The sequence below is a fragment of the Saccopteryx bilineata genome, chromosome 1, assembly GCF_036850765.1.
Source record: "Saccopteryx bilineata isolate mSacBil1 chromosome 1, mSacBil1_pri_phased_curated, whole genome shotgun sequence".
Lineage (NCBI taxonomy): Eukaryota > Metazoa > Chordata > Mammalia > Chiroptera > Emballonuridae > Saccopteryx > Saccopteryx bilineata.
In genome coordinates, this window is record NC_089490.1 from 355470314 (window position 1) to 355497928 (window position 27615).

General features: G+C 44.3%; 1 protein-coding gene across 1 annotated transcript; it reads right to left on the reverse strand.

Annotated features, from left to right (window-relative positions):
- Nucleotides 1–190: 190 nt before the first annotated feature.
- Nucleotides 191–25323, reverse strand: NRIP3 (nuclear receptor interacting protein 3). Its single transcript, XM_066250912.1, has 7 exons — nucleotides 25070–25323; nucleotides 7451–7612; nucleotides 6850–6932; nucleotides 4784–4923; nucleotides 4053–4105; nucleotides 3861–3955; nucleotides 191–3569 (listed from the first exon to the last, which is right to left on the reverse strand). Exons 1-7 carry the CDS (start codon nucleotides 25241–25243, stop codon nucleotides 3554–3556), a joined length of 723 nt encoding a protein of 240 aa, XP_066107009.1. The 5' UTR covers nucleotides 25244–25323; the 3' UTR covers nucleotides 191–3553.
- Nucleotides 25324–27615: the final 2292 nt, after the last annotated feature.

Below are 27615 nucleotides of genomic sequence, written 5' to 3' on the forward strand. Positions count from 1 at the left end.
CTCACTAGTTTTCCAGGGACATACCAGCAGTCAGAGGGAGAGCAGAAGGGCCAGTAGCAGTTGAGGAAATGAGGACAGCAGAGCCTTGCGTTCAGAAGACCCTGTGGGACAAACACTGATGCCAGTAGGCTGTTCCCAGACTGCCCACCTTCCAGGGGCCCTGACACAGACACTTTGTCAGACAAACACAAAGAGGGGAAGATTTCACTTTATTGTTACATCAATCTCACATATTAACCCAACACATCCAGAAACACTGAGCAGATAAAGTGCTAATGCAGACAGACGCCTGGCAATAGAAGGAGGGAGGAATCCCATTTGTCTCCTCCATGTCCCCAACCTGGGAAGATACTTCTATTACACAAGAGTGAGGATAGCTGACATACCAAGCAATCCATTCTATGTACACCGTGAGCTAAGGAATAGAAAATCTTACCAGGTAGGATCAGTGCAGGGCAAGGAAATAGAAAAGTCAGAAAGCATTTGTTCCTTAAATAATGTAGGCACAGAAATACCAAATGAAAAAACATATTTTCTGAACTTTCTGTATTTGAGATGGACATCTAATAAGGAAGGAGGGAGTACCAGTTCTACAGGGTTACTTTTTTTTTTCTTTTTCTTTTTTTTTTTTTGTGTGGTATTTTCTAAAGTGAAAAGCAGGGAGGCAGACAGACTCCCGCATGCATCTGACCGTGATCCAACCGGCACGCCCACCAGGGGGCAATGCTCTGCCCATCTGGAGTGTTGCTCTGTTGCAACCAGAGTCATTCTAGTGCCTGAGGCAGAGGCCATGGAGCCATCCTAACCTGGGCCAACTTTGCTCCAGTGGAGCCTTGGCTGCAGGAAGGGAAGAGAGAGATAGAGAGAAAGGAGAGGGGGAAGGGTGGAGAAGCAGATGGGTGCTTCACCTGTGTGCCCTGGCCAGGAATCAAACCCTGGACTAGCACACTCTGGGCCCACGCTCTACTGCTGAGCCAACCGGCCAGGGCCAGGGTTACTTCTTGCTACTACCAACCTTCAGAACTGTGACCAAGTAGACACTGTCTTCCTATACCTTCAAGTAGAGGTGCCAGAGAGAATTTTCTAGGATTCTGGGAGGAACTGACTTTACCTGCTTACCTTGCCAGCCCCCAGAGAGAAGACCCAGTGCTACCTATTGAATATCAAGGAAGGATGGGCTACCAGAGTAATCGGCTTGGCAGGATTTAAAGATTAATGAAGCTCAAGATTTCCCATAATTGTCTCTAGACATTTTCAGGTACCTCTATCAGGCCTGAGGTTTAAAGCACAATTATTTGGTTAGTAAATTCAAATTATTTGACTGCACTGAGATTGTGATACTCTAAAGCTCATATTGCCCCAATTATTTCTACTCCAAAATTGAAAAATCACCGATTGACTCTCAGAGGCCAGAAAGATCATTAAAGGTCATCTCATCTTCCCCAATGCCATATAATCCTGTACTCAAAGGGCTGGAATCAATTGCATCTTTCTAGCACTTGAGAATTCCTGGTCTCAGTGAACCCGTATAAAGATAAGCCAGGCCAAGGAACTTCCAACATGTCTCACTTGTGGCCAAGAGTCAAGGCTCAGAGTGGAACTCTCAACTAGGGAAGGAGAGGCTGAAGTATTTCAACTCAGTCCTAGGATAAGAAGCAGGCAAAGTACTGCCATGATAGGTAGGAGAGGAGAGTAGAAAGGCCTCAATGGAAAGGCATGGTACCCCTAGGTAAGAAAATGGGTGGAGGTGGAGGGGGCATTGAAAGCTGGTGACCTGGGATCACCCTGCTGAGCTTCAAATGTGACCCTCTACTGTGGCTAGGCCTAGTCTTCCATCTCCCTTCCTCTGGGAGCTGAGAAGAAGGGAGCCTGTGGAGGACCCAGTGATCACTGGCTGCAGCTGTTCAAACAGAGGTTACCAAGTTTCTAGTCTTTAGGGAGCTCTGTAAGGCTAAAAACACTCAGCGTTCCAAAGAGTTGTTTGGTAGGAACAGCAGTGGAACACTAGATGAGATTGTTGGTGGGACCTGGCAAAGTTCAAAATGGGATCCATTAAATACTCTGGGAATGAATGCTATGAATCAAGGGCAGACTTGGGAGAATCTCCTAACAGGATACCCTCAGTTAGCTATTTTTCTGACTTCTCTAGGCACTTGCAAGACCTAACTGAAGTGGAAATTCCATTACAGATATCTGGGTGCCCAAGCTGACACTGCCAACAAAAAGCTTCAAGAAGTCTCTGCAATCTTCAACTCTTTGAGGGGTCAGGAAATACAGGTCAGTTAGAAAAAGTTGTCCTTAACACTGCCGGCTCCTGCCCAGCCTCTTTCCTCACACCAAGGCAGAGCTGAAGAGTCTCCATACCCTCAGCTCCCTGCCTGGAGGTTTCATCCTGACCATCCCCAGAAAGATTTCCCTGTGTAGGCCTTCCCACCAGCTGAGTTACTCCCTCCTAGTCTGGACCTGCTCTGGGTTTTCTGTCTTCTTTACCTACTCCTGTTCCCAGCTCCTTGAGCCCATGGCTGACAAATAACAGGTGAGGCCAAGATAGTGACTGGATCTTGGGAGTATTAATGTCTAGCAATGATGCCCAGATTACTTACTGAAGCCTTCAATTCCATCTCAGAAAGTAATCCATCTTCTTCTGTCTGTGGTTCCACCCTTCCTCCCCTCCAAGAAGTTCAAGGTGAAAGACCATCTCACTGGCCTTTGTACCCTCAGCTTTTAGGCAACAAGGTAAGGGCCTAAATGTGACAATTTGAGGCAAGGGGCTTTTAGTGGGCTCAGCACACAGAAGGGAGGGCTACCCAGATCCTCCTTGCATCCATCCCCAAAGCATATTCTTCCCCTACCCTGCTTTTTACAAACCCTCCTCTCTTCTTCCTCTCAAGCCAAATGAAGCAGCATGGAAGACTAAACCCAACCCTGGCTCGTCAGGTATGAGTTCTAGGTCCCTTCTGCCACTGACTCAGTGTGTGAGCTTAGACAATTCACTTGCCTGTATGGAGCTTTAACTAAAATGGTTGAATTAGATGATCTCTCTGGGCTCTTTCAGATTTCAGATCTATTCCTACTTTAGAAATCAATGAACGAATTAGAAGAAATGTTAATTCTGAGACGTAAGTATCCTGCCCCTCTCTGACACAGCTGAAAGGAGGTAAAGGTCAGGTTCCTGCTTATCACACATTTTAGCTATATGGAAAGAAGCAAGTGTACTTATGGAGAAATAGAACCTGGCAGCCCCTATACTTGACTAATAAAAGCAAATTCCTGGATGAAGCAGAGAAATAGGCCACAAGTGAGACCTGGCAGTGTCAGAAAGGTCTATAAATTAAGTGATCAAAGGAGTAAAAAACAATGGCTATAACCAGACAAGATCTCTAAGCAGAGACTAAAGTCTAAAGAGGTCTGGGTGGGAAGGAGACCCTGGAGCTTCTATTAGAGAAAAGAACTTGGTCCACAGCAAGTCGCTACTGCATTTGGTTCAAACCCAGTCTTCTCAATCTGTCAACCTGGCGTGTGTACATATGTGCAGACATGCTGCAGGCTGTGGCTATGCTTCTGAAGTGCTGAAACGAGAAAGAAACAGAAGAAATGAGACCAAATTCAAAGAAGTTAGGAAGGCAAGTACAAGTTTAGTTTAAAAGCTGTTTTTCCCCCACCACTCTGTGCAGTAGGATCACTGCTCGTTCTGAAATGTGAGCTACAGTTTAGTAAGATGGTGGAATATGGGGGTGAGAGGGGTGTATCTGTCATATGATTGAAAGCCAAAGGCAAGACACAACCCAGGATCCTGTATGAGAACCCCTCCAGTTAATAGCAAATGGATTTGACTTGATCTGACCCATTTGGATACTCACTTGTCTTCACTCAAGGAAACTGGCTCCACAAAAGGAATTTCCTCTTTGTCTGTTTTCCCCATGATCAGCTGGTGCTTATCCAGGTTTATGATGCACTGAAACAAAGGAAAATCACTGGTTACTGTCAATGAGCTCACTTTGGCCGTACCCAATAAGATAACCCCTCCCTCAGAGAGAAAGAACCAATCCTACCTTCAGGGATCGGAGAGTCTGGAGACCAAGGGACAAGTTTTTCTCATTGTCCTCTAATTAAAAACAAAATTAAAATTCAGCTATTCCCATATTGGCTTAGGTTCCTGCCAATCAACCAACCACCCATCCATTTATCCATCCATCCATCCATCCATCCATCCATCCATCCATCCATCCATCATACATCTATCATACATCTGTCCCATCCATCTAATAGACATCTATTGCACATTTATTATTTTAAGTAATTTTCCTCAATCATTATATTGAATAGTTAAAAGGCAATAGAACCAAGACTCAAACCCAGGTCTTTTTAACTTCAAATAAAAACCAGAAACTAGTCTAGATTAGAGTGCATGAGGGAAAGTATGAGATGGTGGGAAATTATCAAGGGATTTATGGCAAAGGAGTAAGAGAATCTTGCCCTCTACCTCAAACTAGCTCATGGACAGTCCTGAGGGGCCATTTTCACTGGCACACAAAATTTTTGTTTTCTTAACCCCCCACCCCCACTCCTTTTTTCAAGAGTAATTCTCACTTTGCCTTGAACGTAGCCCAGGGTCCAACTAGCACTTAGAAGGGAAAAAACTGGGACAGGTCTACAGTATAGAAAAATGAAAAGCTGAGATTGTGAACAAGTTAGTATTACAGGCATGAGGTCTCATGAGGGTTTAGACGTAGGGAGAGAATTTATACTAGGGTCCATTGGTCCAGTACCCAATTCTACTCACCAACCACAGCTGCGGGGCAGTCCAGGTGGAGGGAGCCCAGTGTGATCACTAGGTGTTCAATCTGGCCCACGACTTTCAGATGCCGGGGTAGACAAAGCTTCTCTCCTTCATGCTTGTGATATTTGACGTGCTCCTTGAGTCTGCACCAGAGAAGATACAAGAATCCCCTTGGCAGAGGTTTTTTATGGAATCTGGCAATGTCTACCTTCTGACCCTCAGTTGGAATTCTCCAGGGACTTCCTGGGATTAATTTACCAAAAAAGTGCTAGCCAGCCTATACTTCTTGTTTCAGCATTTTGTCCTAAACATGCCATGGGGGGGTAAAAAACTAAAGATTCAGCTCCTGTTGTCAAAGAGGTATGCCACTAGGTGCACTGGTAAAAGACAGGAGTTGACACACTCAGAGAATCCTGTTCTGTGCCTTAACATCCCCACCTATGTTCAAGGCAGTTGAGTTACAATGTCATTTTACCCATCTGTGGTAACAGATCTCAGAGAGGGCAGCTCAATCCTAATTTTAGAAGATACTTTGTTCAATGTCTAATTTCTCTGTCTTTTTATATCAGTCTACCCTCCTCAGTTAATTTTAGGCCATAGTGTCAGTAAGTGATGTTGATATCAGCAAGTAATATCATAGATAAAGTCCCAATTAATTTAACCTGGCTGTGCAGGGGAGGAAGAAAAGAAACAGCACCAAGTTATGTAACGTGACTGGGACAGCTAGCACCGAGCTGTTACGGGTTGGTGGAGAAATACTTAATTATTGGCTTTCTGTGCCAATACTTCTGCTTTACTCCATTTCCTCTCTTTTGGTGTTTTAGCTCATCCAAAAGAAAAGTAATTGCAGTTTTACAGATGGTTATTAATTCCTCTGGACTTATGGCAGCCTGCTGTCTGATTATGTACCAGAACATTATTACTCCTTCTGGAACCATCATGTTGCCCTGTATCTCATCTCACATTGAAAAGCGCAGGATTCTTCCCACAAGAGCACTTGCTTCCTGGACTCCCACCACACCCTGTACCGTACACAAAACCCACAGAGGCCTCCTCAAAGAGCCACAGCGATGGTGAGGATTGCGAACAGGGCAGAAACGAGAAGGAACGGATCATGTAGCCGGCCACTGATTACACAAATCAAGTCTTGTGCAAGCCCTACCTAAGATTGTGGATATCTTGATAGTAGTTTAAAATGGACCCTTCCATCTACCCTCATGATTGTTTCAATACAGTGGTCGGGCTAGAGAATGATTGTTGAACTTAGGGATACAGAAGTGGAAAAGAATGTTGGGTTGATTCTTCCAATTCTGGGCTAGATATCAGAGCCCATCTGCTACTTTGGAGGAAAGAGAAGGAGGAAGAAATGAAAGCACAGATTCAGTGAAAAGGAGGAAGGATACAAAATGGCTTTTTCTGACTAAAAGAGGGAGAACCATTACCAGCTGTTAGAGAACAGAAGACATTCAATATAGTACAAGGTGTCTGCCTCTCACACCCAATACCCAGCAGGCACAGCATGGTTTTTTAACATGTTCTAGAGAGAAAAGACATTAGGAAACTACTGGTAAATGACCCTTATGATGATTAAAGCCCAACAGCAATAGCAGTCCTATTCCAAGTGCAAATTGATGCCCCCTGGGATGGGAAGTGTGACCTTCAGAAGGGCCCTGAGTAAGCTAACACCAACCACATTCCCTGCTTTTATTCATCAGGGTTATACCAACAGGACAGCTCTTTCTAATTTATTGTCTAGGCAGGATCAGGGCATGGCCCACAATAAGCCAAGAATCTCAAATGCTCTCACTCCAGAGCCCAAAGGTCTTTTCTCAAAACTGAATAGGTGGGATTTAATGGAAAGTCAGAGGCTTTCCCGGCTCACTGATTCTCGCAGGTGCCTGAGAACCCACAATCTGTCCCTCTACTGAGGACTGGTTCCAGCTAATATGTGAGCTCTACAAACTTCTCTTGGAGCATCTGTGGAAACCCTTACCACCTCTAACCTCAAAACCAATCCAGGTAAAGAGTGATTAGCATCTGAATTCCACCCAGTACAAGTAGCTACTTACCCCAGTCTGTACACATAGGCTGATGAGATGAGGTTATACTGACAGCCTGTGTCAATCAGGGCTTTCACATCCTTTCCAGCACACTGTGGGGAGAAACACACTGTTCAACAGGACCGAGAGAACAGAGATCCAGAGAGCAAGCAGCAGATGTTGTAGGAAAGGCAGGGCTGGAGAGAGAGCATCTTCACAACTATGCATTGGTAGTGTCCCACCTTTACCCACCGAGTCTCCTTTGAGGGGATCATTTTCCTGCTGAATCTAAAGCTGAAAGAAGATCCCAACAGACTTTGGGTGTTTCATTCTACATATCAAGTACCCTGTGTGTGTCTCCGCGTCTTTCAGTGTGTGTGTGCATGTGTGTCACATAGCCCTTTGCAAATCTGATAAATGTTTTAATCCCTTTTCCCATAAAGATGCACATGCATACAAAATACTATATACATTTTCTGTGTTGCATGGAGTGCTCCCCTTGAAATTCACTTATGAATTCCATCAGAACCACACTCAACAATTTGTAGGTGAGAGAGCTACTCCTGGGATCATAATGGGCCTAAATCCTACTAGCCAGAAAACCCTGGAAAAGCTGTTCTCAGAACCTTACCTGGCAAGAAACCAGAATCATATTGTCATCCTCAGACTTCTTCAGTCCTTCAGACTTAGCCTGATTGAGTTTGTTGGTCTTGGAGGTCCAAGGGACACGGCTGCTTCGGAGCTTAGACAGGTTGGTTTCCATGAGGCGCCTCTGCAGAATGTTGTGTGGTTGCTGAGGAGTAGAAAGCAGAGACTTCTTACTGACAGGTCACTCCCCCACTTCTCCTTTCTCCCTCGGCCCCCAGGTGCCACTGAAATACGAAGGAGCCTCACATAACTGAGCTCTACCTTTGCTTCTTATTTATTCTTCCTTCAAGTAGAAACTTTCTGTGTACTGTCAAAGCAGGTACTATAAACCAATCTGCAGCAGGCCACCCTGAATGAAAAGAGCAAGGTGGGACACTGAAAATGTGGATAGGGCCAACGAATGTTCTATCTCTAAAGAGAATGGAAAGCCCCTTGTGATTTGGACTACCTGAGCCTACTGTCTTCCCACACCTTACAAGGGCATTTCAAGAGAAAAGTGGCCTTAGTCTGTGTGTAATCAGTCTATCTCCAGGTCACTTATAGAAGGGCCAGCTCATCTTCACAGGCTGAAGAAACCTACTTGACACTGGTTGTCAGAAGCTGTCTACTTCTATTTCAAGCCTCACTCTCTTACGGTCCTACCTTTTGGACCCAGTCGGTGTGTGTGTGTGTATGTATGTGTGTGTATATATATATATATTTGGACCCAGTCGGTGTGTGTGTGTGTGTGTGTGTGTGTGTGTGTGTGTGTGTATGAAGGCTGAGTCACCCATGGTTGGATGGGGTGGGAAAGCAGAAATTCAGACCTGCTGAGCAACCCTCTGAAAAGACACACTTTGGAACAAATCATCCTACTGACATCCTCTTCAAAGGGCCCCAAAATGGAAGTATAAAAGGGGCAGAGGCTGACCAAGAAGCGGGGATTTCTTTTTTTTTTCTTTTTTTTCTTTTTATTTTTTTGTATTTTTCTGAAGCTGGAAACGGGGAGAGACAGTCAGACAGACTCCCGCATGCGCCCGACCAGGATCCACCCGGCACGCCCACCAGGGGGCGACGCTCTGCCCACCAGGGGGCGATGCTCTGCCCCTCTGGGGCATCGCTCTGTTGCGACCAGAGCCACTCTAACGCCTGGGGCAGAGGCCAAGGAGTCATCCCCAGCGCCCGGGCCATCTTTGCTCCAATGGAGCCTCGGCTGCGGGAGGGGAAGAGAGAGACAGAGAGGAAGGAGAGGGGGAGGGGTGGAGAAGCAGATGGGCGCTTCTCCTGTGTGCCCTGGCCGAGAATCGAACCCGGGACCTCTGCACGCCAGGCCGACGCTCTACCACTGAGCCAACCGGCCAGGGCGGGGATTTATTTTTACCTTATGTCTGTGTCAGGATACCTAACGTTAGAAAGCAGAATGAGAAATAGGGTTTCAAGTCTGCTTTTTGATTGAGTTCAGGAGAGTTCCTAGGGCAGATATATCCATGCTCTACTGTTTCTACCTACAGTGGCCTCAAGAAAGTATAAGCTACCTCTTGATATAAAGTTGTTTGACCTGAGAATTTCCTATACAAAGCATCTTATTCTTCGGTTACGTTAACATTCAAAATCCCTCAAAATACAGCGTCTAACCCTAAGTTTCCCCACCTCTAGGGGAAAGAGAGTCACTCTTAGAAGGTCAGAGCCCAGAACCTTCTCAGAGGAGAGGGAAGAACATTCTATACCACTTTACAAAGTTTTGAGGAGGAATGGAGTCAGAGCCATGACTCACTGTAACCTTAGTAAGGCGAATAAATATATTCCCCAAAACAATGATTCTTGGCAAAGCAGATTCTAAATTAGTATCCTTGAGAAAAGGAGAGACAGAGGCACTTGAAAGAAAATGAGCTTCCTACCTCGATAAGAGGCTAGTGGAAGTGCTAATGGGGTAGAAGAAGTGCTAACAGGGGTCAGATTCCCTGAGGTGTTGCTGAGAGAACGCTTTCTCCTCAAAAGAAACAAATTCTTCTTTCATATCTCACTAATTAGCCTGAATTCCCAGCTCAAGTCACACTAAAGCAGGGCGTGGGTTTCAGTCAAGCCCATGTTTTGTAGGACTAACTCAGAGAACTTGGGTTTGCAGAACTAAAGATTATACTGCAAGGGGTTTCAAAGGCCTCCGCACTGGAAGTCCGGGGCTTTCCTTCTACATCGGTTTGCTGAACACCACTTCATCTGGTTACTCTTTATCTTGCAGAGCGATCTGATCACCACTGGACAGATGAGGCAAATTAGGAAAGTTCTAAAATTATTTTCCTTGAAGTCATCGCTCTTCTGAATTTTCCTCCCTTCCTACTGGACCCTTCCTCCACAGGCTATAAAACATACACTAAGTTCTCATACGTTTTGGGGAGAAAACCTGAGGCCCTGCCTCCCCAACTCTACACCGCCCTCTAATCACACCCTTGTCTTGAGTGGTCTTTTTAAAAGGAAAGCCCAAATCACTATGTCTAGTTCCTAATATCCTATATTTTCTTCACTGAGTTACTTTTGATCCCATGGCACCAATAATAACCTCATTTCCAAGCTGGTAGATATTTTTCAGCCTTCATTTGACTTGACTGCTCTAGGGCATTTGGCCCTGCTGGCTACAGTCAGCCCTCCATATCCACAGGCTTCGCATCCTAAGATTCAACAAACTGTAGACTGAAAAAAGTCAGGAAAGAAAATCTCAGGAACTTCCTAAGATTCAACAAACTGTAGACTGAAAAAAGTCAGGAAAGAAAATCTCAGGAACTTCCTAAGATTCAACAAACTGTAGACTGAAAAAAGTCAGGAAAGAAAATCTCAGAAACTTCCAGAAAGCAAAACTTGAATTTGCCACACAACTAGTACTGTGCTGAATCCAGACAAATCAAGTGATGTGAAGCAAACTCTGCTATAGCCTCTATATAACTACTACCTCATTTTATATAAGGGACTTGAACATCCGTGAGTTTTAGTATTGGGGAGATGCTGGAACCAATCCCCATGAATACTGATGGATGACTCTATTCCTTAGTGACCAATGAAGGTTCAAACACAAAACATGCCCAATGTAGAGTATTTACATACCACTGAAGTATGTAAAATTAAAAGGAAAAGGCTCCCTAATATCTCTTAACCCCTTTTCAGTCCCACTCCCTATAAATAACAACCATTAAATTTAGAAATATATCCTTTAAACAAATTTTAATATTATAGTTACAAACATATACAAAAATAGGATCATACTATAATACTATTCTAAAATGTTCTATTTTTATTTAACATATGAAAGGCATTTTCTGTCAGTACATGTAATTTTCTTCATTCATCTTCATAATTAAATGCATTCATAGTATGGTTTGAGAGTTGAAAATTCACAGCCAGCAAACCCATATGAACTTCAAAGATACGTTTTGGGGGTCATTTTATTATGCCTACATGTTTTAAATGTCAGTGTAATTACACAGACTTCTGCTCCAAACCAAAATTTCACTAAAATAATAGTCAAGGGATAAGAAAGCCCTAAACCTAAAAGAATAAATAGAACAGTAAATAAAATTTAAAAAAAAAGAAAGACATGCTGACAAAATTTTAGCGAACAGAATATGGGTAGAGGTGACACACCACTTCTAGACCTGGCCCATGAAAATCTCCTGTGCATACTCTTCCATATTCTTTTCCTCTTCTGACTGGCTCGAATGGGGATGACCCCGAGGCTAACCTTCTTGACAGTGACATGTTGAAGACACAAGAGTCACTGTCAGCCTGCCTCCCTAAATGACTACATGGGAGGGTTCTCTTGTTGACTTCTCCAATAGAACTGTTATGTATGAAAAAATAAACTATTATATTTGAGTTAGTATATATTTTGGGGTCTAGCTGTAAAAGCATTTTCCTTAAACAAACTAATTCCTGGATAGGCTGTGAAGTTAGATATATTAGAACCTTTTTAGTTGGAGGGTACAATTAAGGTTGGAACTAGATTAGTGTAAAGCCTGCAAAAGAGTCCCATTTGACCCAGACAACTGGGAAGAATTCCAAAAGTTTATTCTTTTTGTAAGAGTAAATCAAAAGACTCTGTCTGGTTGACAGTTTGGCTAGGCTTAGAAATTATGCATTGTCAGATTTCTAAAACAACTAAGAGTGGGGATAGCAGAGCATACTAAGCCAGAACTAAAGGATATGATAAAGACTGAAAGGCCCCACATGGAGCCTCGCATAATGAAAGAAAAAAAGATACACAGCAAGATTCACATCACTATAAATTTTTGGACTATCACAGACAACCAAGGTTTTAAATGCTTCCAAAGAAAACAAAAGCTGATCCAAATACAAAGGATTAGGAACCAGAGTGGCAGAGGACTGCTCAATGGCAATAACAGAAGCTAAAAGACAATGAAATCATACTTAAAAAAAAATCTGACAATACGTCATTTCTAAACCTAGCCAAACTAGCCATCAAGGCAAGGCAGGTATTTCCCATCCATCCTCGAGAAGCTACTGAAGGATATGCTCCACCAAAGTGAGGGAAACCAATGAACAAGCAGAAAAAGCATCAGATCCAAGGAGTAAAGGACACAATAAAAAAGACCGGCAGGCCTGACCTGTGGTGGCGCAGTGGATGAAGCGTCGACCTGGAAATGCTGAGGTCGCTGGTTCGAAACCCTGGGCTTGCCTGGTCAAGGCACATATGGGAGTTGATGCTTCCAGCTCCTCCCCCCTGTCTCTCTCTCTCCCCCTCTCTCTCCTCTCTTAAAAAAAAAAAAAAAAAAAAAGACCGGCAAAGAAAGAGAATGGCGTTGAAGGAAAAGTCGAGGATATAGGTTGTGCAGCAGGTCTTGAGAACAACTGGTCCAAAATGAAATGGGAAGATAGAGGGCTCTGGGAAGAATGTCTCCAAGAAAAAGAGCACACACTAAGTCATCTTTAATTTTAAGATATATGGAGTAAATTTAAATTTTATATAGAAAATTAAATAAATTAATAACTTGGCAATTAGTAATTTAAAAAAATATATAGGTGTATGAGAAAGGACACAATTATAATACAGTATTTGACTTAACTGTGAATGAGAACACAGTTATCATAATATAAGCAGTAAAGGCTGATTTGACCCCAAACAGTTTTGGGTTTGTTGGGTTTTTTTTTTTGTATTTTTCTGAAATGAGAAGCGAGGTGACAGAGAGACAGATTCCCACATGTGCGCGACCACTCAGCAAGCCCACTAGGGAGCAATGCTCTGCCCATCTGGGACATTACTCCATTGCAACCAAAGCTATTCTAGCACCTGAAGCGGAGGCCATGGAGCCATCCTCAGCGCCCGGGCCAACTTTGCTCCATTGGAACCTTGGCTGCGGGAGGGGAAGAGAGAGATAGACAGAAAGGAGAAGGGGAAGGATGAAGAAGCACATGGGTGCTTCTCCTGTGTGCCCTGGCTGGGAATCAAACCCAGGACTTCCACATGGGGGCCAATGCTCTGCCACTGAGCCAACTGGCCAGGGCAACCCCAACATACTTATTTAACAGAATATTGGTATAATATGAGAGGGACATGATGGGGAGGTATATGAGAATCAAACCTTTATCTAGTATAATATAAAGTCAATAATGATAAAAATCAATAAATCAAAAAGTTGCCTATTTACTTGTTTTATTATTTCATTCTCCCAATTAGAGTGTTAATTCCACAGGGGCAGGAATCTTGATCACAGCTATATCCCCAACTCTTGACACTGTAAAGAACAAATAAATCTCTACCTTCTTCTTCTTCAAAAACCCTTTCTTGATTAACATCATCTCATTCTTTCAGAGTCCCTTCAGTTCTTGTAGACTGCACAGTTTGTATTACTTGAGTTCCCACTTCTTGTCTGTTGCTTTTTGAATTTGCTTAAGTGGTTTATTTTTATGTTTATTGAAATACTGGCTTTCCAAGGGCTTTCTTCAACATTCCTGATGTCCTTCAAGATTTACACTAGTAATTAGCTAGCCAGGTGTTGCAGGTACTCTGATGGCCTTTACGACATAATTCTCAAGTCACTCTCCTGACATAAATCCTTTATGCTTTAGCTCAGAAAGGCAACTACTGGCCCTGGCCGGTTGGCTCAGTGGTAGAGCGTCGGCCTGGCGTGCAGAAGTCCCAGGTTCGATTCCCGGCCAGGGCACACAGGAGAAGCACCCATCTGCTTCTCCACTCTCTCCTTCCTCTCTGTCTCTCTCTTCCCCTCCCACAGCCAAGGCTCCACTGGAGCAAAGATGGCCTGGGCGCTGGGGATGGCCCCTTGGCCTCTGCCCCAGGCGCTGGAGTGGCTCTGGTCGCAACAGAGTGACGCCCCGGAGGGGCAGAGCATCGCCCCCTAGTGGGCAGAGCGTCGCCCCTGGTGGGCGTGCCGGGTGGATCCCGGTCGGGCGCATGCGGGAGTCTGTCTAACTGTCTCTCCCCGTTTCCGGCTTCAGAAAAATACAGAAAAAAACAAAAGAAAAAAAGAAAGGCAACTGCTAACTTAAGCAGTCCCTGGTCCTCCACTGCTCCTGAGATGTGGCTGCTAAACCCTAACCATGGTTTAGGAATCTAACGTCTAACCAGGTGAGCGTGAATATGCTGCCTCCATCATCGTCAGGAGCTTCTGAAGGAAAGGGGTTCTGTGGGCAGTGCTGTTTTCTGGGTGGAAATAGCTGAGGCTCCGCAATCTGGCACATGGTCTGCCAGACACTAACATCTCTGCCTTCTCTTCTAATCAGGCTGTAGAGTGGGAAAAAAAGTGAGGTGAAAAGAAAAAGATTATACTGCAGGATGCTCCACACAATCAGGATTTGAGCAAGAACTTCCAAGGCTACTTTCTCAGTCCCTTTACCTATGCTGCATTGAACCCAGACAGAACCAACACTAACTCTATCTCACCTTGTGGTCTACAGAAAGGACCAGACTGGAAAATAGGGAGGATGACAGAAGTCTGCCTTCCCTGTAGCATTTACTCCCAGAGGATAGACCCAAGGTTTCTAGCTAGCAAGAGAACCACAATTAGAACCACTTGGAAGTAGGGTCAGCAAATACAGTCCACAAACCAAACCCAGTCTGCTGCCTGCTTTTGTAAATAAAGATTTGTTAGAACACAACCAAACCCCACTCATAAACTGTCTCTGGCTGCGTTTTGCACAACAGCTGCAGAGTGGAGTAGAGACAGAGCCTGCTCAGCCTGTAAAGAAAAAAACAAACAAAAAACAGTTACTAGCTGGTCCTTTATAGGAAAAGTTTGCTGGTGCCTGATTTAGAGTAGTATTTAAAAATGTATGCTTGGAGTAGAAAGAGCTGAGTTCAAGTTAGGAAGTACCTTGCAGTGCTTTTGTGAGGATTAAATGAAATGATCTATATGAAGCCGTCACGTGTTAGTAAGTATATGTATGAGCATATACATTAAATTCTTATGCTCAGCCTAAAATTGAAGCTGATTACCATTCACTTTTTTCCCCTCTAAAAGAGAATGAAATCATCCTACGCCATTATTCTCCTCACATCCAGTTTGTAGATAAGCACAGACTCCTGACTGACTCTCACTTCAAGCCCAATATGCTTGTCTCTATCTCACCTTGGAAACCTAAAAGGACACTAACATCTATGCCTTCTATGCCTTCTCTTTGTTTACTAGCCGAATATACACCATGTGACCCACTCGACCCCATGGGAATATAGACAGCTTGGCCTAGGCTTTGCAGTTGCTCAAAAACACATTGGAACCTACACGAGGCAGGCTGCCACATTGCCCCAGGCCTTCTGTGTTCTGTCTCTTTGCCTTTGCCTTGTGATCCAACAGACACATTATTTAAAAGAGGACAGCCTTATTCCTGATTGCTACCTGCTTGCAGATTGGTCTGATATGGTGGTTTCTCAGAAGCCATGGCAGGCTGTATTTTTGTTAGAAAGGATTCACATATAAGGACCAAATAACCTGTAAGTAAGATCTTATTCCGAGGCTCTAGAAGGCACACTCTGGAGGCAGCCTCCTCTCGACAGTCTCACAGTCAATTTACTCGCTAGAGAATGATGAAGCTGTAGTCAGATGCTGGTCTCCATTACTATTGCCACAACAGGCCAAAGCAGAAGCTTCCTGGTGGTGTCACTTATCTTCTCATGAACTGTCTATTCTACAACTATACTTCAGTAACTATCAGACATCTCAAACTTTACTTGTTCAAAAACCAAATTCGGATGACGTCAGAGTAATGGCGGAGTAGGAAGCGATACCGATAAATCTCCCCCAAAACTCAACAAGATCTTCAACCAGAAACAGAAAAACCTATACTTGGAGCCTCCAGATGCTTCACAATACACCCGAAGGTATGGTCGAGTGAAAAATTGGCTAAATATATAACCAAATCCTGAAGGAAATAGGGAGTAAGAAATGCTCCGCCTTCCTCACTAACCTAAACAGGGCGGCTTTCTCTGGTAACTGTGAATATAGAAACTGAGGCGGGCAAAGGGGGTGAATACATCCAGGCCGCGCACAAAAGGCCGAACCAGGCTGTGGCACGGAGATCCTAGCAGAGGAAAAACTGTTCCTGTGGCAAGCCGGGCAATACAAGCTAACACTCGCGCCAAACCCAAACAAAGAAAGACAAGCGGGGCAGCCATTTTACCCGTTCTCCTGGTTGGTGCGCAGTTAGTGGGCGAGAGATCTCTTCCTAAGCCCCAGAAGTGGGTGTCCGTGTTGCCCCACAGAGAGGCAGGGTCAGAGGCCTTTCTGTGGGCCGAAAGCAGAATCTCTGGGCAGCCCCAGCGCCCTGGGAAAGCCGCGCACGGGAGGGAGCGAGAACTAATTCCAACGGTGGAAATTTTCTGTGCTGGTGAGGGTTTCACTCAGGGAAACGCGGCCGGCCTCATATCCTGGTGTGCGCGCGCAGATAGGTAGTGAGCGATTCCTCCGAGTGCCTCGGCAGGGCGCGCCCGTGTTATCGCACAGAGGGGCAGAGTCAGGGGCCTTTGTGTGGGCAAAAGCGGAATCTTGGGCCGCCCCAGCGCCTTGCAAAAGCCGCGCACGGGGACGGAGCGAGAGCGAATTCCAGCGCTGCAAATTTCCATGCGGTTGGGGGTTTCACTCAGAGCGTGAGACTACTGGCCGGATATCCTGGTCTGCGCGCGCAGATAGTGAATGAGAGTTTCCTCCAAGCACCCCGGAAGTGGGCGCCCGCTTGTGTTACCGGACAGAGTGGCAGAGCCAGAGGTCTTTGAGTGGGCGGAAAGCCCGCCTGATTATGCTAGCAGCTCTGACTGACTGAGCCTTACCCAGAGCCCTGTGCTGAGTGGAAATAGAGTGGGGAGTTGCCAGCTCTTTGAACCTCTTACTATCCAGGCAGAGGCAGCAACAACCCCATAGCTGGATTATCAGGCTACTAATTGAGGAAGGAAAGACTAGGAGAAAGGCTCCAGGAACACGGACTCTCTCACTGTTGGAGCCTATGAAAGCTAATGAGCCTTGACTCCCAACGAGACTAAAGCACAATACATGACATTGCCATAGAGACTTATCAACTGCAAACCTCTACCTGAGCGTGCCAAAGGGGAAGAACCTGGGGTACAGAGTCACCGACCAGGAAGAGGGAGAGAAAAGAAAAAACAAGAAGATAACCTCTCAAAATCAAGAATAATCTGCAGACTTTATAACCTATCCCATTTTATTATATTTGTTCGTTTGTTTCTCTTATCTTCATTCTTGATACTTTTTTTCCTCCTCCAATTTGGCCGATTAACTCTCTGCCGGTCTTACTCTCCCCTCTCCTTGAACTACACTACCCATAAGTGTTACATCTCCCATTATCTTTTTTCTCCTCTTCCTTTCTCTCTATGAGGGTTGCACTCCAAAACCCTTAACTCTCTCTCTCTCCTTTCTTTTTTCTTCTTTTACTGGTTCCCTCTTTTTTTCTCTCTCTCTCTTTCTTTTCTCCCTCTATATTAGTTTCTTCCTTTCTCCTTTACATCTCCTCTCATTCAAACCTCAATAACAAACAAATTATCTTATCTGGGACTCAAACTTATGTTTGTGGCATTTTGGGGGTTTTTTACTTCACCTTTTTAACTCACTAGCAGTGCTCCCATCCCTGCCTCTCCATTTTATCTAGTTCTTGTTCCACTAAATACAATAGTATTTTTTTAATTTGTCCCCCCATTTTTCTGTTCTCTTATTCCTCTCATCATAACTCTTAGACAACACCAACACCTAAAAGCAAATCATTTTATTCTTGACCCAAATTTTTTCCTTATTTGCTTTTTGTGGGTCCATACCCCCCCTTTTTTTTTTCCTTTTTTTTTTTTTTTTTTTTTGCCCCTTTATTACTTTTCCCCAATTCAGGACCTCCATCACAGGCATTGTTTGTTATAATTCACAGTTCACCACAAGATTTTCTCAAGAAAAAGGGGAGAGGAGAGGAAAAAAGGAGGGGGGGAATAATTTCCTTTTTTAAAAAATTATTATTTTATTTTTCTTTATTTCATTATTAATTTTTTTTTAAAAAAAACAACTCTTTTTGATTTTTTATTTTTTTTAACTTTTTATTCTCTATTAAATCTCATTAATACTATCAACAAAACCACCCTCAGATGCCATTAAGGAAGAGAAAATCGAATATCATGGATACAAAAGAAAGAGAGGTAACACAGCTAGATGAGGAAAAATCTATGGAGAAAAAATTTAATATATTGGAAACCTTGGAGCTAAATGACAGAGAATTCAAGATAGAAATCCTAAAAATCCTCCGAGATATACAAGAAAACACAGAAAGGCAATTTAGGGAGCTCAGAAAACAACTCAATGAACACAAAGAATATATGTCCAAGGAAATTGAAACTATAAAAACAAATCAAACAGAGATGAAAAACTCAATTCACGAGCTGAAAAACGAAGTAACAAGCTTAGCTAATAGAACAGGTCAGATAGAAGAGAGGATTAGTGAAATAGAAGACAAGCAACTTGAGGCACAACAGAGAGAAGAAGAAAGAGACTCAAAAATTTAAAAAAATGAGATAGCCCTACAAGAATTATCTGACTCCATCAAAAAGAATAACATAAGAATAATAGGTATATCAGAGGGAGAAGAGAGAGAAAATGGAATGGAGAACATACTCAAACAAATAATAGATGAGAACTTCCCAAGCCTGTGGAAAGAACTAAAGCCTCAAATTCAAGAAGCAAACAGAACACCGAGTTTTCTTAACCCCAACAAACCTACTCCAAGGCATATCATAATGAAATTGACACAAACCAACAGCAAAGAAAAAATTCTCAAGGCAGCCAGGGAAAAGAAGAATACAACATATAAAGGAAGGCCCATTAGATTATCATCAGATTTCTCAGCAGAAACTCTACAAGCTAGAAGAGAGTGGACCCCAATATTTAAAGTCCTGAAAGAGAGAAACTTTCAGCCACGAATACTATACCCATCAAAGCTATCCTTCAAATATGAAGGAGAAATAAAAACATTCACAGATACAGAAAAGATGAGGGAATTTATCATCAGAAAACCCCCACTCCAGGAATTACTAAAGGGGGTTCTCCAATCAGATACAAAGAACAAAAAAAACACAGAGCCACAAGTAAAAGCTCCAAGAAGAACACAATAAAACCAAATTTAAACTGTGACAACAACAAAAAGAAAGAGGGGGAGAAGATGGAGATTAACAGTAGCAAAGGACGATGGAGTGCAAAAGTACTCACAAAATAGTTCGCTACAATGAACAGGGTAGGGACCCTTTTCATTACTCAAAGGTAACCACCATTGAAAAAACCACCACAGAAGCACATGAGATAAAAAAGATAGCAACAGAGGAAAGATGTATGGAATACAACCAAATAAAAACAAAAGATAGAAAAACGAAAGAGAAGGATCAAACAAGACACAAAACTAACAGAAAGCAAGATATAAAATGGCAATAGGGAACTCACAAGTATCAATAATTACACTAAATGTAAACGGATTAAACTCACCAATAAAAAGGCACAGAGTAGCAGAATGGATTAAAAAAGAAAATCCAACTATATGCTGCCTACAGGAAACTCATCTAAGTAACAAGGATAAAAACAAATTCAAAGTGAAAGGCTGGAAAACAATACTCCAAGCAAATAACATCCAAAAAAAAGCAGGTGTAGCAATACTCATATCGGATAATGCTGACTACAAGACAGGAAAAGTACTCAGAGATAAAAATGGCCATTTCATAATGGCTAAGGGGACACTGAATCAAGAAGACATAACAATTCTTAATATATATGCACCAAACCAAGGAGCACCAAAATATATAAGACAGCTACTTATTGACCTTAAAACAAAAACTGACAAAAATACAATCATACTTGGAGACCTCAATACACCGCTGACGGCTCTAGATCGGTCATCCAAACAGAGAATCAACAAAGACATAGTGGCCTTAAACAAAACACTAGAGCACCTGGATATGATAGACATCTACAGGACATTTCATCCCAAAGTGACTGAGTATACATTTTTCTCCAGTGTACATGGATCATTCTCAAGAATTGACCATATGTTGGGCCACAAAAACAACATCAGCAAATTCAGAAAAATTCAAGTTGTACCAAGCATATTTTCTGATCATAAAGCCTTGAAACTAGAATTCAACTGCAAAAAAGAGGAAAAAAATCCCACAAAAATGTGGAAACTAAACAACATACTTTTAAAAAATGAATGGGTCAAAGAAGAAATAAGTGCAGAGATCAAAAGATTTATACAGACTAATGAAAATGACAATACGACATATCAGAATCTATGGGATGCAGCAAAAGCAGTGATAAGAGGGAAGTTCATATCACTTCAGGCATATATGAACAAACAAGAGAGAGCCCAAGTGAACCACTTAACTTCCCACCTTAAGGAACTAGAAAAAAAAAAGAACAAAGACAACCCAAAAGCATCCGAAGAAAGGAGATAACAAAAACCAAATTCCTGATTCTTATTCTGTCCCTGAACTGATCCTTCTGTAGTTTTAATCCACTGCAGTAAATGACAACTTTATTCTTCTAATTGCTACATCAGAAATCTTGCAGTCGTTTTCGACTACTCTTTCTTTTAGATCCTTGTCAGTTCTGCTTTCACAATATATCCAGAATCTGACCTTTTCTTGTTCCCCTAACAGCTATCACACGGCTGTGAGCTGCCTTCACCTTTCGTCTAATCTGTCTTCTGTCTATTCTTGCCCTTCTATAGCCTAATTCACAAAGTAATCTGAGTAATATTTTTATAAAATAAGTCGCGTCATGTTAACCTCTGCCCAAAATCTTATACTGGTTTCCCATATTGGATTAGAAGCCAACTATCTGGACAATGACCTGTAAGGTTCTCGGTCCTCTGGATTCCCACTACCTCTCTGCCGTTATCTTCCATCGCCCTTCCCCTTGCTCATTTTGCTCTGGCCAGAATGACCTCATCATTCTTCAACTGCATCATTGATATTTCAGGCCTTTGCACTTGCTGTTCTTCTGCTTAGAACAGTCTTTCCCAAGCTATTTTGCTCTCTCATTCTATTAGTATCTCCTAAAATATAATCTTACCAGAGAGGCCTTCCCTGGCCATCCTATATAGAACAGCAAGGTCCGACTCGACCCTACCCTGGCCACTCCCTGCACTCCCTACTCCCCTCAGCCTGGGTTCTTGTCTCCATAGCACATATCGCTACTTGGTATATATAATATGTTTACTTGGTTTTATTTTCTGCCTTCTCCCCTCACAAGAATGTTCTGTTTTGGTTCACTATTACATCTTCAATGCCTATATTATTGCCTTATAGGTAACATGTGTTCAATAAATATTTGTAGAATAAATCAATCTGTTCTGTCCATCCTCCTAATCTATAAAAAAATTCTTTTTTTTTTTTTGCTATCTTCTTCTTTGTAGTCCTAGCACCTAGTAAGTGTCCTAACCACAGCAAGTATTCAAATACTGTTTGCTATAATCAGGATGCAATCATGGCTCTGAAAATCTTCAGTTTGCACCTGATTCCGGTGTTATACTGGTATTTCATGCTCCTCTTCTGAGGCGCCAAAGTCCTTTGATCAACCTATAATAGCATTATGGATGCCCTGAACTGTAGGGTACCAACCATAGCTGTTCAAACTGACAAAGATTCTGATCAGGTAGGTCGGATACTCAGAGTACAGGCTAGTCATTGCATGGTCAGTCGGCTTGGCTGTGTTCCACCATCTTTGCCCTGGCCTTCATTCCTAATTCTAGTGAATTTTGCTAAAGCATTTGGCTATAAGCAGAAGCAATCATAGATAGTAACACAAAACTCTCTCTATTGCTGGACAACTAAGGATATGGCCTGAATGTCAGTAATATTATCATATTGGAAAGACTGCACATTATCCTATGACAGGGCTGTTTTTAAAAATAAATCAAATATTACTTCTATCTCTGATTTTGGCTCTTTATAATCTATTACAGAAAAAAATCACAAGATGAAAGGATAAATAAAATAAGAGAGCTAGAATAAGAAATAAGTTAATTATGCAATTAATTTGCATAGCAGACTTTGTAGCCCCCAACTACACACAAACAGGAATGGGGCAAAGGCCAAGAGAATAAGACCACATCTGATTGCCAACGGGTGCTCTTTGCCAATCCAAAAAAAGTTGGCAGGCTAATATCAAATAGCGAAAGTTACAGAAACAGCTTGGTAAAAGACAGATAATTCAGAAAAACCCTTAATATCATTCTAATACAAGTAACTAGTAGGAAAAAAAAACAACCCACAATCTCACGGGCACATACCCCAGAGTCAATTAAAACTAATCCCCCCCCCAGTATCTCTCTGGTGTCATCCGCTCCCTATTCTTGTCTTCTTCCTATTGTGTTTGTACTATATATATTCAATCAATTTTGGCATCCTCAAAATTTCACTTCAGTGTGAGAAAATTGAGTCAGCACTGGGCTATATTACCAGACAGTAATAATAAAGTGAAGTGATAGAGTACTTCTAAGGTAATTCTAAGATTGTATTGAGGCAGCAATTAGTTCCAGGAGAGCTTAAGCACGCCACCTTACCCCAGTGCTCACAGCTCTCCTAGCCCAACCACAGTTAGCCTGGCCGTGATCTGTTCTGGCTCTTCTGTGCAATCACTTGCACATTAAAGATGTTAGAACAGTGAGAGAGATATCAACTCCCTGGCAATGGGGAAGGAAGGGGGGGGGGAAGGAAGTGGGGGAAGGAGGTGTGAACCATGGTTCAGGATCTCACAGTAAACTGCTGTGTGTTACATCCAGGGCAATAAGCTGCTTTCTGAGGATGCTTCCTTCTTCCAGCCCACTGCCCACGTCCTATGCTATCAGCTTCTGTGCAGTTCAGCTGTGACAGACTGGAGCCAGAATGGCAGATGGAATTCTTCCCACACAGAATTAAACAGTGTAAGGAGTGCTAGGCAGAAGGATGGAGAGGTAGTTTCTCTGGGATAGGAAACTCCTTGACAGCTAAGGACAACCAAACGTCAATCATATCTTAAGTCCAGGATGAAGGGAAGAAAAATACATCATGTTTTACTTCTTTTCCTATTAATTCCTTCCTTATTGGTTCCTGTGGCTTCCAGGAACTAGGATTATTTTGGCCTGAAGCTAAGAAAACTTGGATCTGATTTGCTAAATAAATCTAGACTGCTTTAAAGTGAAAGAAGGGAAGAGAGTTATTTTTTTTTTTCTAAGAATACATTTCAGTCACCACTCTGAGTGAGCATGAATCAGATTGATAATCCTGTGACTTGTGCAGGAAAAATACCTTTGGAAAAACAGAGCAAGATAACTGGGTAGACATCCCTGCATGTAAATAACTAAAAACTGACTATCACAATGGGGAGGGCAAATCTGACATTGGTATCTGTGTGTCATTAGTGTTGTTTAAAAAGACAGATTCAGCCTGACCAGGTGGTGGCGCAGTGGATGGAGCGTCGGACTGGGATGCGGAAGGACCCAGGTTCGAGACCCCGAGGTCACCAGCTTGAGTGCGGGCTCATCTGGCTTGAGCAAAGAGCTCACCAGCTTGGACCCAAGGTCGCTGGCTCCAGCGGGGGGTTGCTCGGTCTGCTGAAGGCCCACGGTCAAGGCACACATGAGAAAGCAATCAATGAACAACTAAGAAGTCGCAACGTGCAACGAGAAACTGATGATTGATGCTTCTCATCTCTCTCCGTTCCTGTCTGTCTGTCCCTGTCTATCTCTGCCTCTGTAAAAAAAAAAAAAAAAAAAAAAAAAAAAAAAAAAAAAAAGACAGATTCAGAAGCTCTGCCCTCAATAGTAATTCTTGGGCTTGAAATGGCAACTTCAGTGAACCAGGCTGACCTCCCCCCCCCCAACCAAATGAGACATTCCAAAGGCTAAAAAAAAAATACTGGGAAAATTCTATAGTACCTATTTTGTTTATTTTAAAATTTATTTATTTATTTATTTATTTTTATTTATTTTAGAGAGAGTGGAAAAGGGAGAAAGAGGGAAAGACAGATATTAGTTTGGTGTTCCACTTAGTTATGCTTTCATTGGTTGATTCTTGTACGTGCCCTGACTGGGAATCCAACCACAACCTTGGCATACCAGGACGATGCTCTGAGTTACCTAGTCAGGGCTCTTATTTCATTTAAAAGATATTTAATTAATGCTTCATAAATTATTGCCCCGATGAATAAAACAGTTATGAAATTGAAGAAAACAAACTACAAGAAAACTCCAGAAAAACTACAAAGCTAAAACATCATCTGCCCCAGCACCACTACAGTGACCGAAGGACGAGAGTCAAATACAGGTCTTTAAACTAGTAACCCATATCCGTCCATCCCTCTCCTACAGCTAAAGGTCTTTGAACCCGGACCTCCGGTCCTCAGGGTTTTCCTTAATGCGAAGGGCAGCCCTGCTAGAAAAAGCCTGCGCCAGCCTCAGTCCCAGCCCCACACGTCAGCTGGTAGGCGAGAAGCAGCAGCCTGGCTTCCTCCGTCCATCCGGTCTTTAGGGGCTAGGGGTGTAGGAGAAGAGATGGTTATGATGAAGAGATGTCTGGGGTTCAGGACACCTTCACATTCGACCCTTCTTTTCCTGTCCCCCTTCAGGATGCAAGGTCAAAGGCAGATAAGACCAAAATCAAAAGATTTTCCAAAGGGGGAAGATGGATTCAACAGAAGTCTTCTGGTATGGCGACTGCCAAGAAACCCCCCTTCCAATCCGTCCTCTCCTCACACTCACTAGCAGTCACCTCTGTCTGGGTTATAGGCACTGCCACGCAGCCCCGCGAGGACTCCCAGGCTGCGAGGCTCAAAACCCAGGCGATCACCCTGCGTACAGCGGACAATGGGAAGGAAAGGCGACCCCGGGGCAAGAAGGCAGGGCAGGGTCTTTCCTACGCGCCGGGAGGAAGCAGAGCCGAGGGACGCGCAGCTAGAAAAGCTACGATGGAATCCTGAGACAGCGAAGCAGGGGTGGATGGTGAGGAATCCCAACCAGCAGAACAGCGAGGCAGAGGGCAGCTCGGGCCGGGGTGGTGACTCAGTGAAAGCGGCCATGGGGAGACCGCACAGCGAGGGGGTGACGGGCCGCCGCGCGAGGGGATCCCGAGGCGGACGCGGGCGCGAGGGCTCACCGTGTCCTTGGACGAGCCCAGCTTCTTGAGGCCGTCCAGGGGCAGGAGGTCGGCCGAGTCCTTGTGGATGAACTGCACTGCCTGCTTCATCCGGCGCTGCTGCCGCAGCGACGCCGCCTCCCGCATCTCCGTCTCCTTGCGGCCGCCCTCGGTGAGGAGCCCTGAGTAAAACATGTCTGAGACTCCCGCGGCCCAGCGTCCCCGCCGCTCGCTACCGGATCCCCGGCCACCCCGTTCCTCGAGCTCCTCCAGCCGCCGTGAGAACCGCGCGCCGCCGTCTTTATAGCCGAGCGTGACGTCACGGAGAGCAGCCAGTGTGCGCGCGGGGGGCGGGGCCGGCGCGGCGCCCCAGGCCGGCTCGGTCCCGGGTGGACGTGCGCGGAGCATCTCCGCGTCTCCGGGACTTGGGGGGAGAGCGGGCGAGGAGGAGTGGCGCAGGCCGGGCTGGCCCGAAGCGCCGAGTGTCCACCGCGGTCGCTTCACCTCCTGCTCTCTCCCTTGTGGGTGCCCACATCCCCTGGACCGGGATGGGGTGAGGGGCTCGAAGCCCCATCAGCCTCTCAGACCCTCACCGCTGCCGCCCTCGGGTTCCCACTCACCTGTCCATACAGTGGCCGACCCCGGGATCACGGACAGCTGAGCCATGCCTCGAGTCCCGCCGCCCGCGCCGCTGCTCGGCTTCGCAGACTGCCACGCCCGCGCCTCCGTCCGAAGCCCCCGCGCCCACAGCCCGGGCTCGGGAGTACGCGCGGCGCACTCAGAAGTTGAGATCGTTCAGGATTTCTGAACTTCAGGTCGGTCCCCACCCACCCGGGCCACGTGACTGAGGAGGGGGCAGCCCCTGCAGGCAGGCTGGAGCGGACTTTCCGGGGACCCTCCCTCCTCTTGGCACCCTGTGCCCGAGAAGCAGGGCGGAGCAGCCGCCTCCGGGTCAGCGTGGGACTGAGCAGCGGCGAGGGTCCCAGCCTCCCCGCGACTGCACACGACTGAGAACTCTACACCTGCTCTTTGGAACACCTGGCAGTAAAGCACGTTTTCTCGGTCCACACTAGGGCTTACCACCTCTCCATCAGGTTTCCAGGAGCAGTTGGAACCTGGTTTTCTTCGTAAATCATACTCCCAAGCCATTCTAAGGGGACTTTCGGGCATCCTGGCTTCTGGTCTCAATGCTGTGATTTCCTGCAAACTACATTTCCACTCTAGGGAACCGCCACTACCCTCTCCCATCCCATCTCACTGGAGCAGCCAGGAAACAGAGCCGCTCTTTGTAGAAACAAACAAGAAATGTAACAATAACGACATTTACTGAGCCTTTTACCATGTGCCAGGTATTAGAATACTTAAAAGGTAGTAGCTCATTGAATCCTGGCAACAGTTTATGAGGTAGTAGTATTAGCATTATCTGCATTTTACAGGTAAATTCAGCCGCTCTCCTGAATTTTGTGCCTTGGTTCCTTTTACAATTCCGAGTCGCTACCGCCAGAGTGAGTCATCTTTTTAAAGGAAGAGTGTGATCACCTCACCTCCCTGCTGAGAGTACCTCAAAAACCTTCCTATTGCTCTTAAGATAAAGACCCACATTCTTGCATGGTCAGCTCCCACGGGCTTCTCCACTGTGTACTTCAGCCTCATGAGCCTTCTTCCAGTTCCTTAGAGGAGTCATTCTCTCTTTTACCAAATACTCTACCTTTTAATGTCCTGTTCCCTCTTCATGGAATGCCCCTCCTACTCTGTTCTGTAAACAGACAGCCCCCAGCTTCTTAACCGTTACTCCCAGGCCTCAGCTCCATTACCGTTTCTTTAGGAAATTCCCTAATCTCTCAGAAAGGGTGAATTCTCCCTAATCATATACTATGCACCTTTCCTGGACATTTCACCTTATTTGGTGATGATGGTGATGGTGGTAGTGGTGGTGGGGTTGTTATTAGTTGTTTGCTTAATATTTACTACCCTCACTAACTGTAAGCTCCAAGATGTCAACTGAGCACCCTTTCCCCCTTACTACTGAATCCAAAGTATATAGGAGGCTCTCAATAAATGCCAAGTGAATGGGGAGAAGATATGAACAGACAATCCTCCCAAGAAGAAATACAAATGGCTGATAGGTATATGAAAAGATGCTCATTTTCACTAGCTATTAGAGAAATGCAAATCAAAACTACAATGAGATACCACCTGTCACCTGTTAGATTAGCTATTATCAACAAGACAGGTAATAGCAAGTGTTGGAGAGGCTGTGGAGAAAAAGGAACCCTTGTTCACTGTTGGCAGGAATGTAAATTAGTGCAACCATTATGGAAGAAAGTATAGTGGTTCTTCAAAAAATTAAGAATAGAACTATCATATGACCCAGCAATCCCTCTATTGGGTATATACCCCCAAAACTCAGAAACATTGGTACATAAAGGCATCGCCATGTTTATCGCAGCATTGTTCATGGTGGCCAAGATATGGAAACAACCGAAATGCCCTTCAATAGAGGATTGGATAAAGAAGATGTGGTCCATATATAGTATATATTATATACTATGGAATACTACTCAGCC

What these genes read in the sequence shown, in the direction of transcription:
- NRIP3 (XM_066250912.1), bottom strand. Translation starts at nt 25,243, where the DNA reads ATGTTTTACTCAGGGCTCCTCACCGAGGGCGGCCGCAAGGAGACGGAG. An exon ending in TGATTCTGGTTTCTTGCCAG is followed by an intron (nt 6,933 to 7,450) that starts GTAAGGTTCTGA and finishes TTCTCCCCACAG; the next exon opens with TGTGCTGGAAAGGATGTGAA. An exon ending in AGACTCTCCGATCCCTGAAG is followed by an intron (nt 3,956 to 4,052) that starts GTAGGATTGGTT and finishes CCTTTGTTTCAG; the next exon opens with TGCATCATAAACCTGGATAA.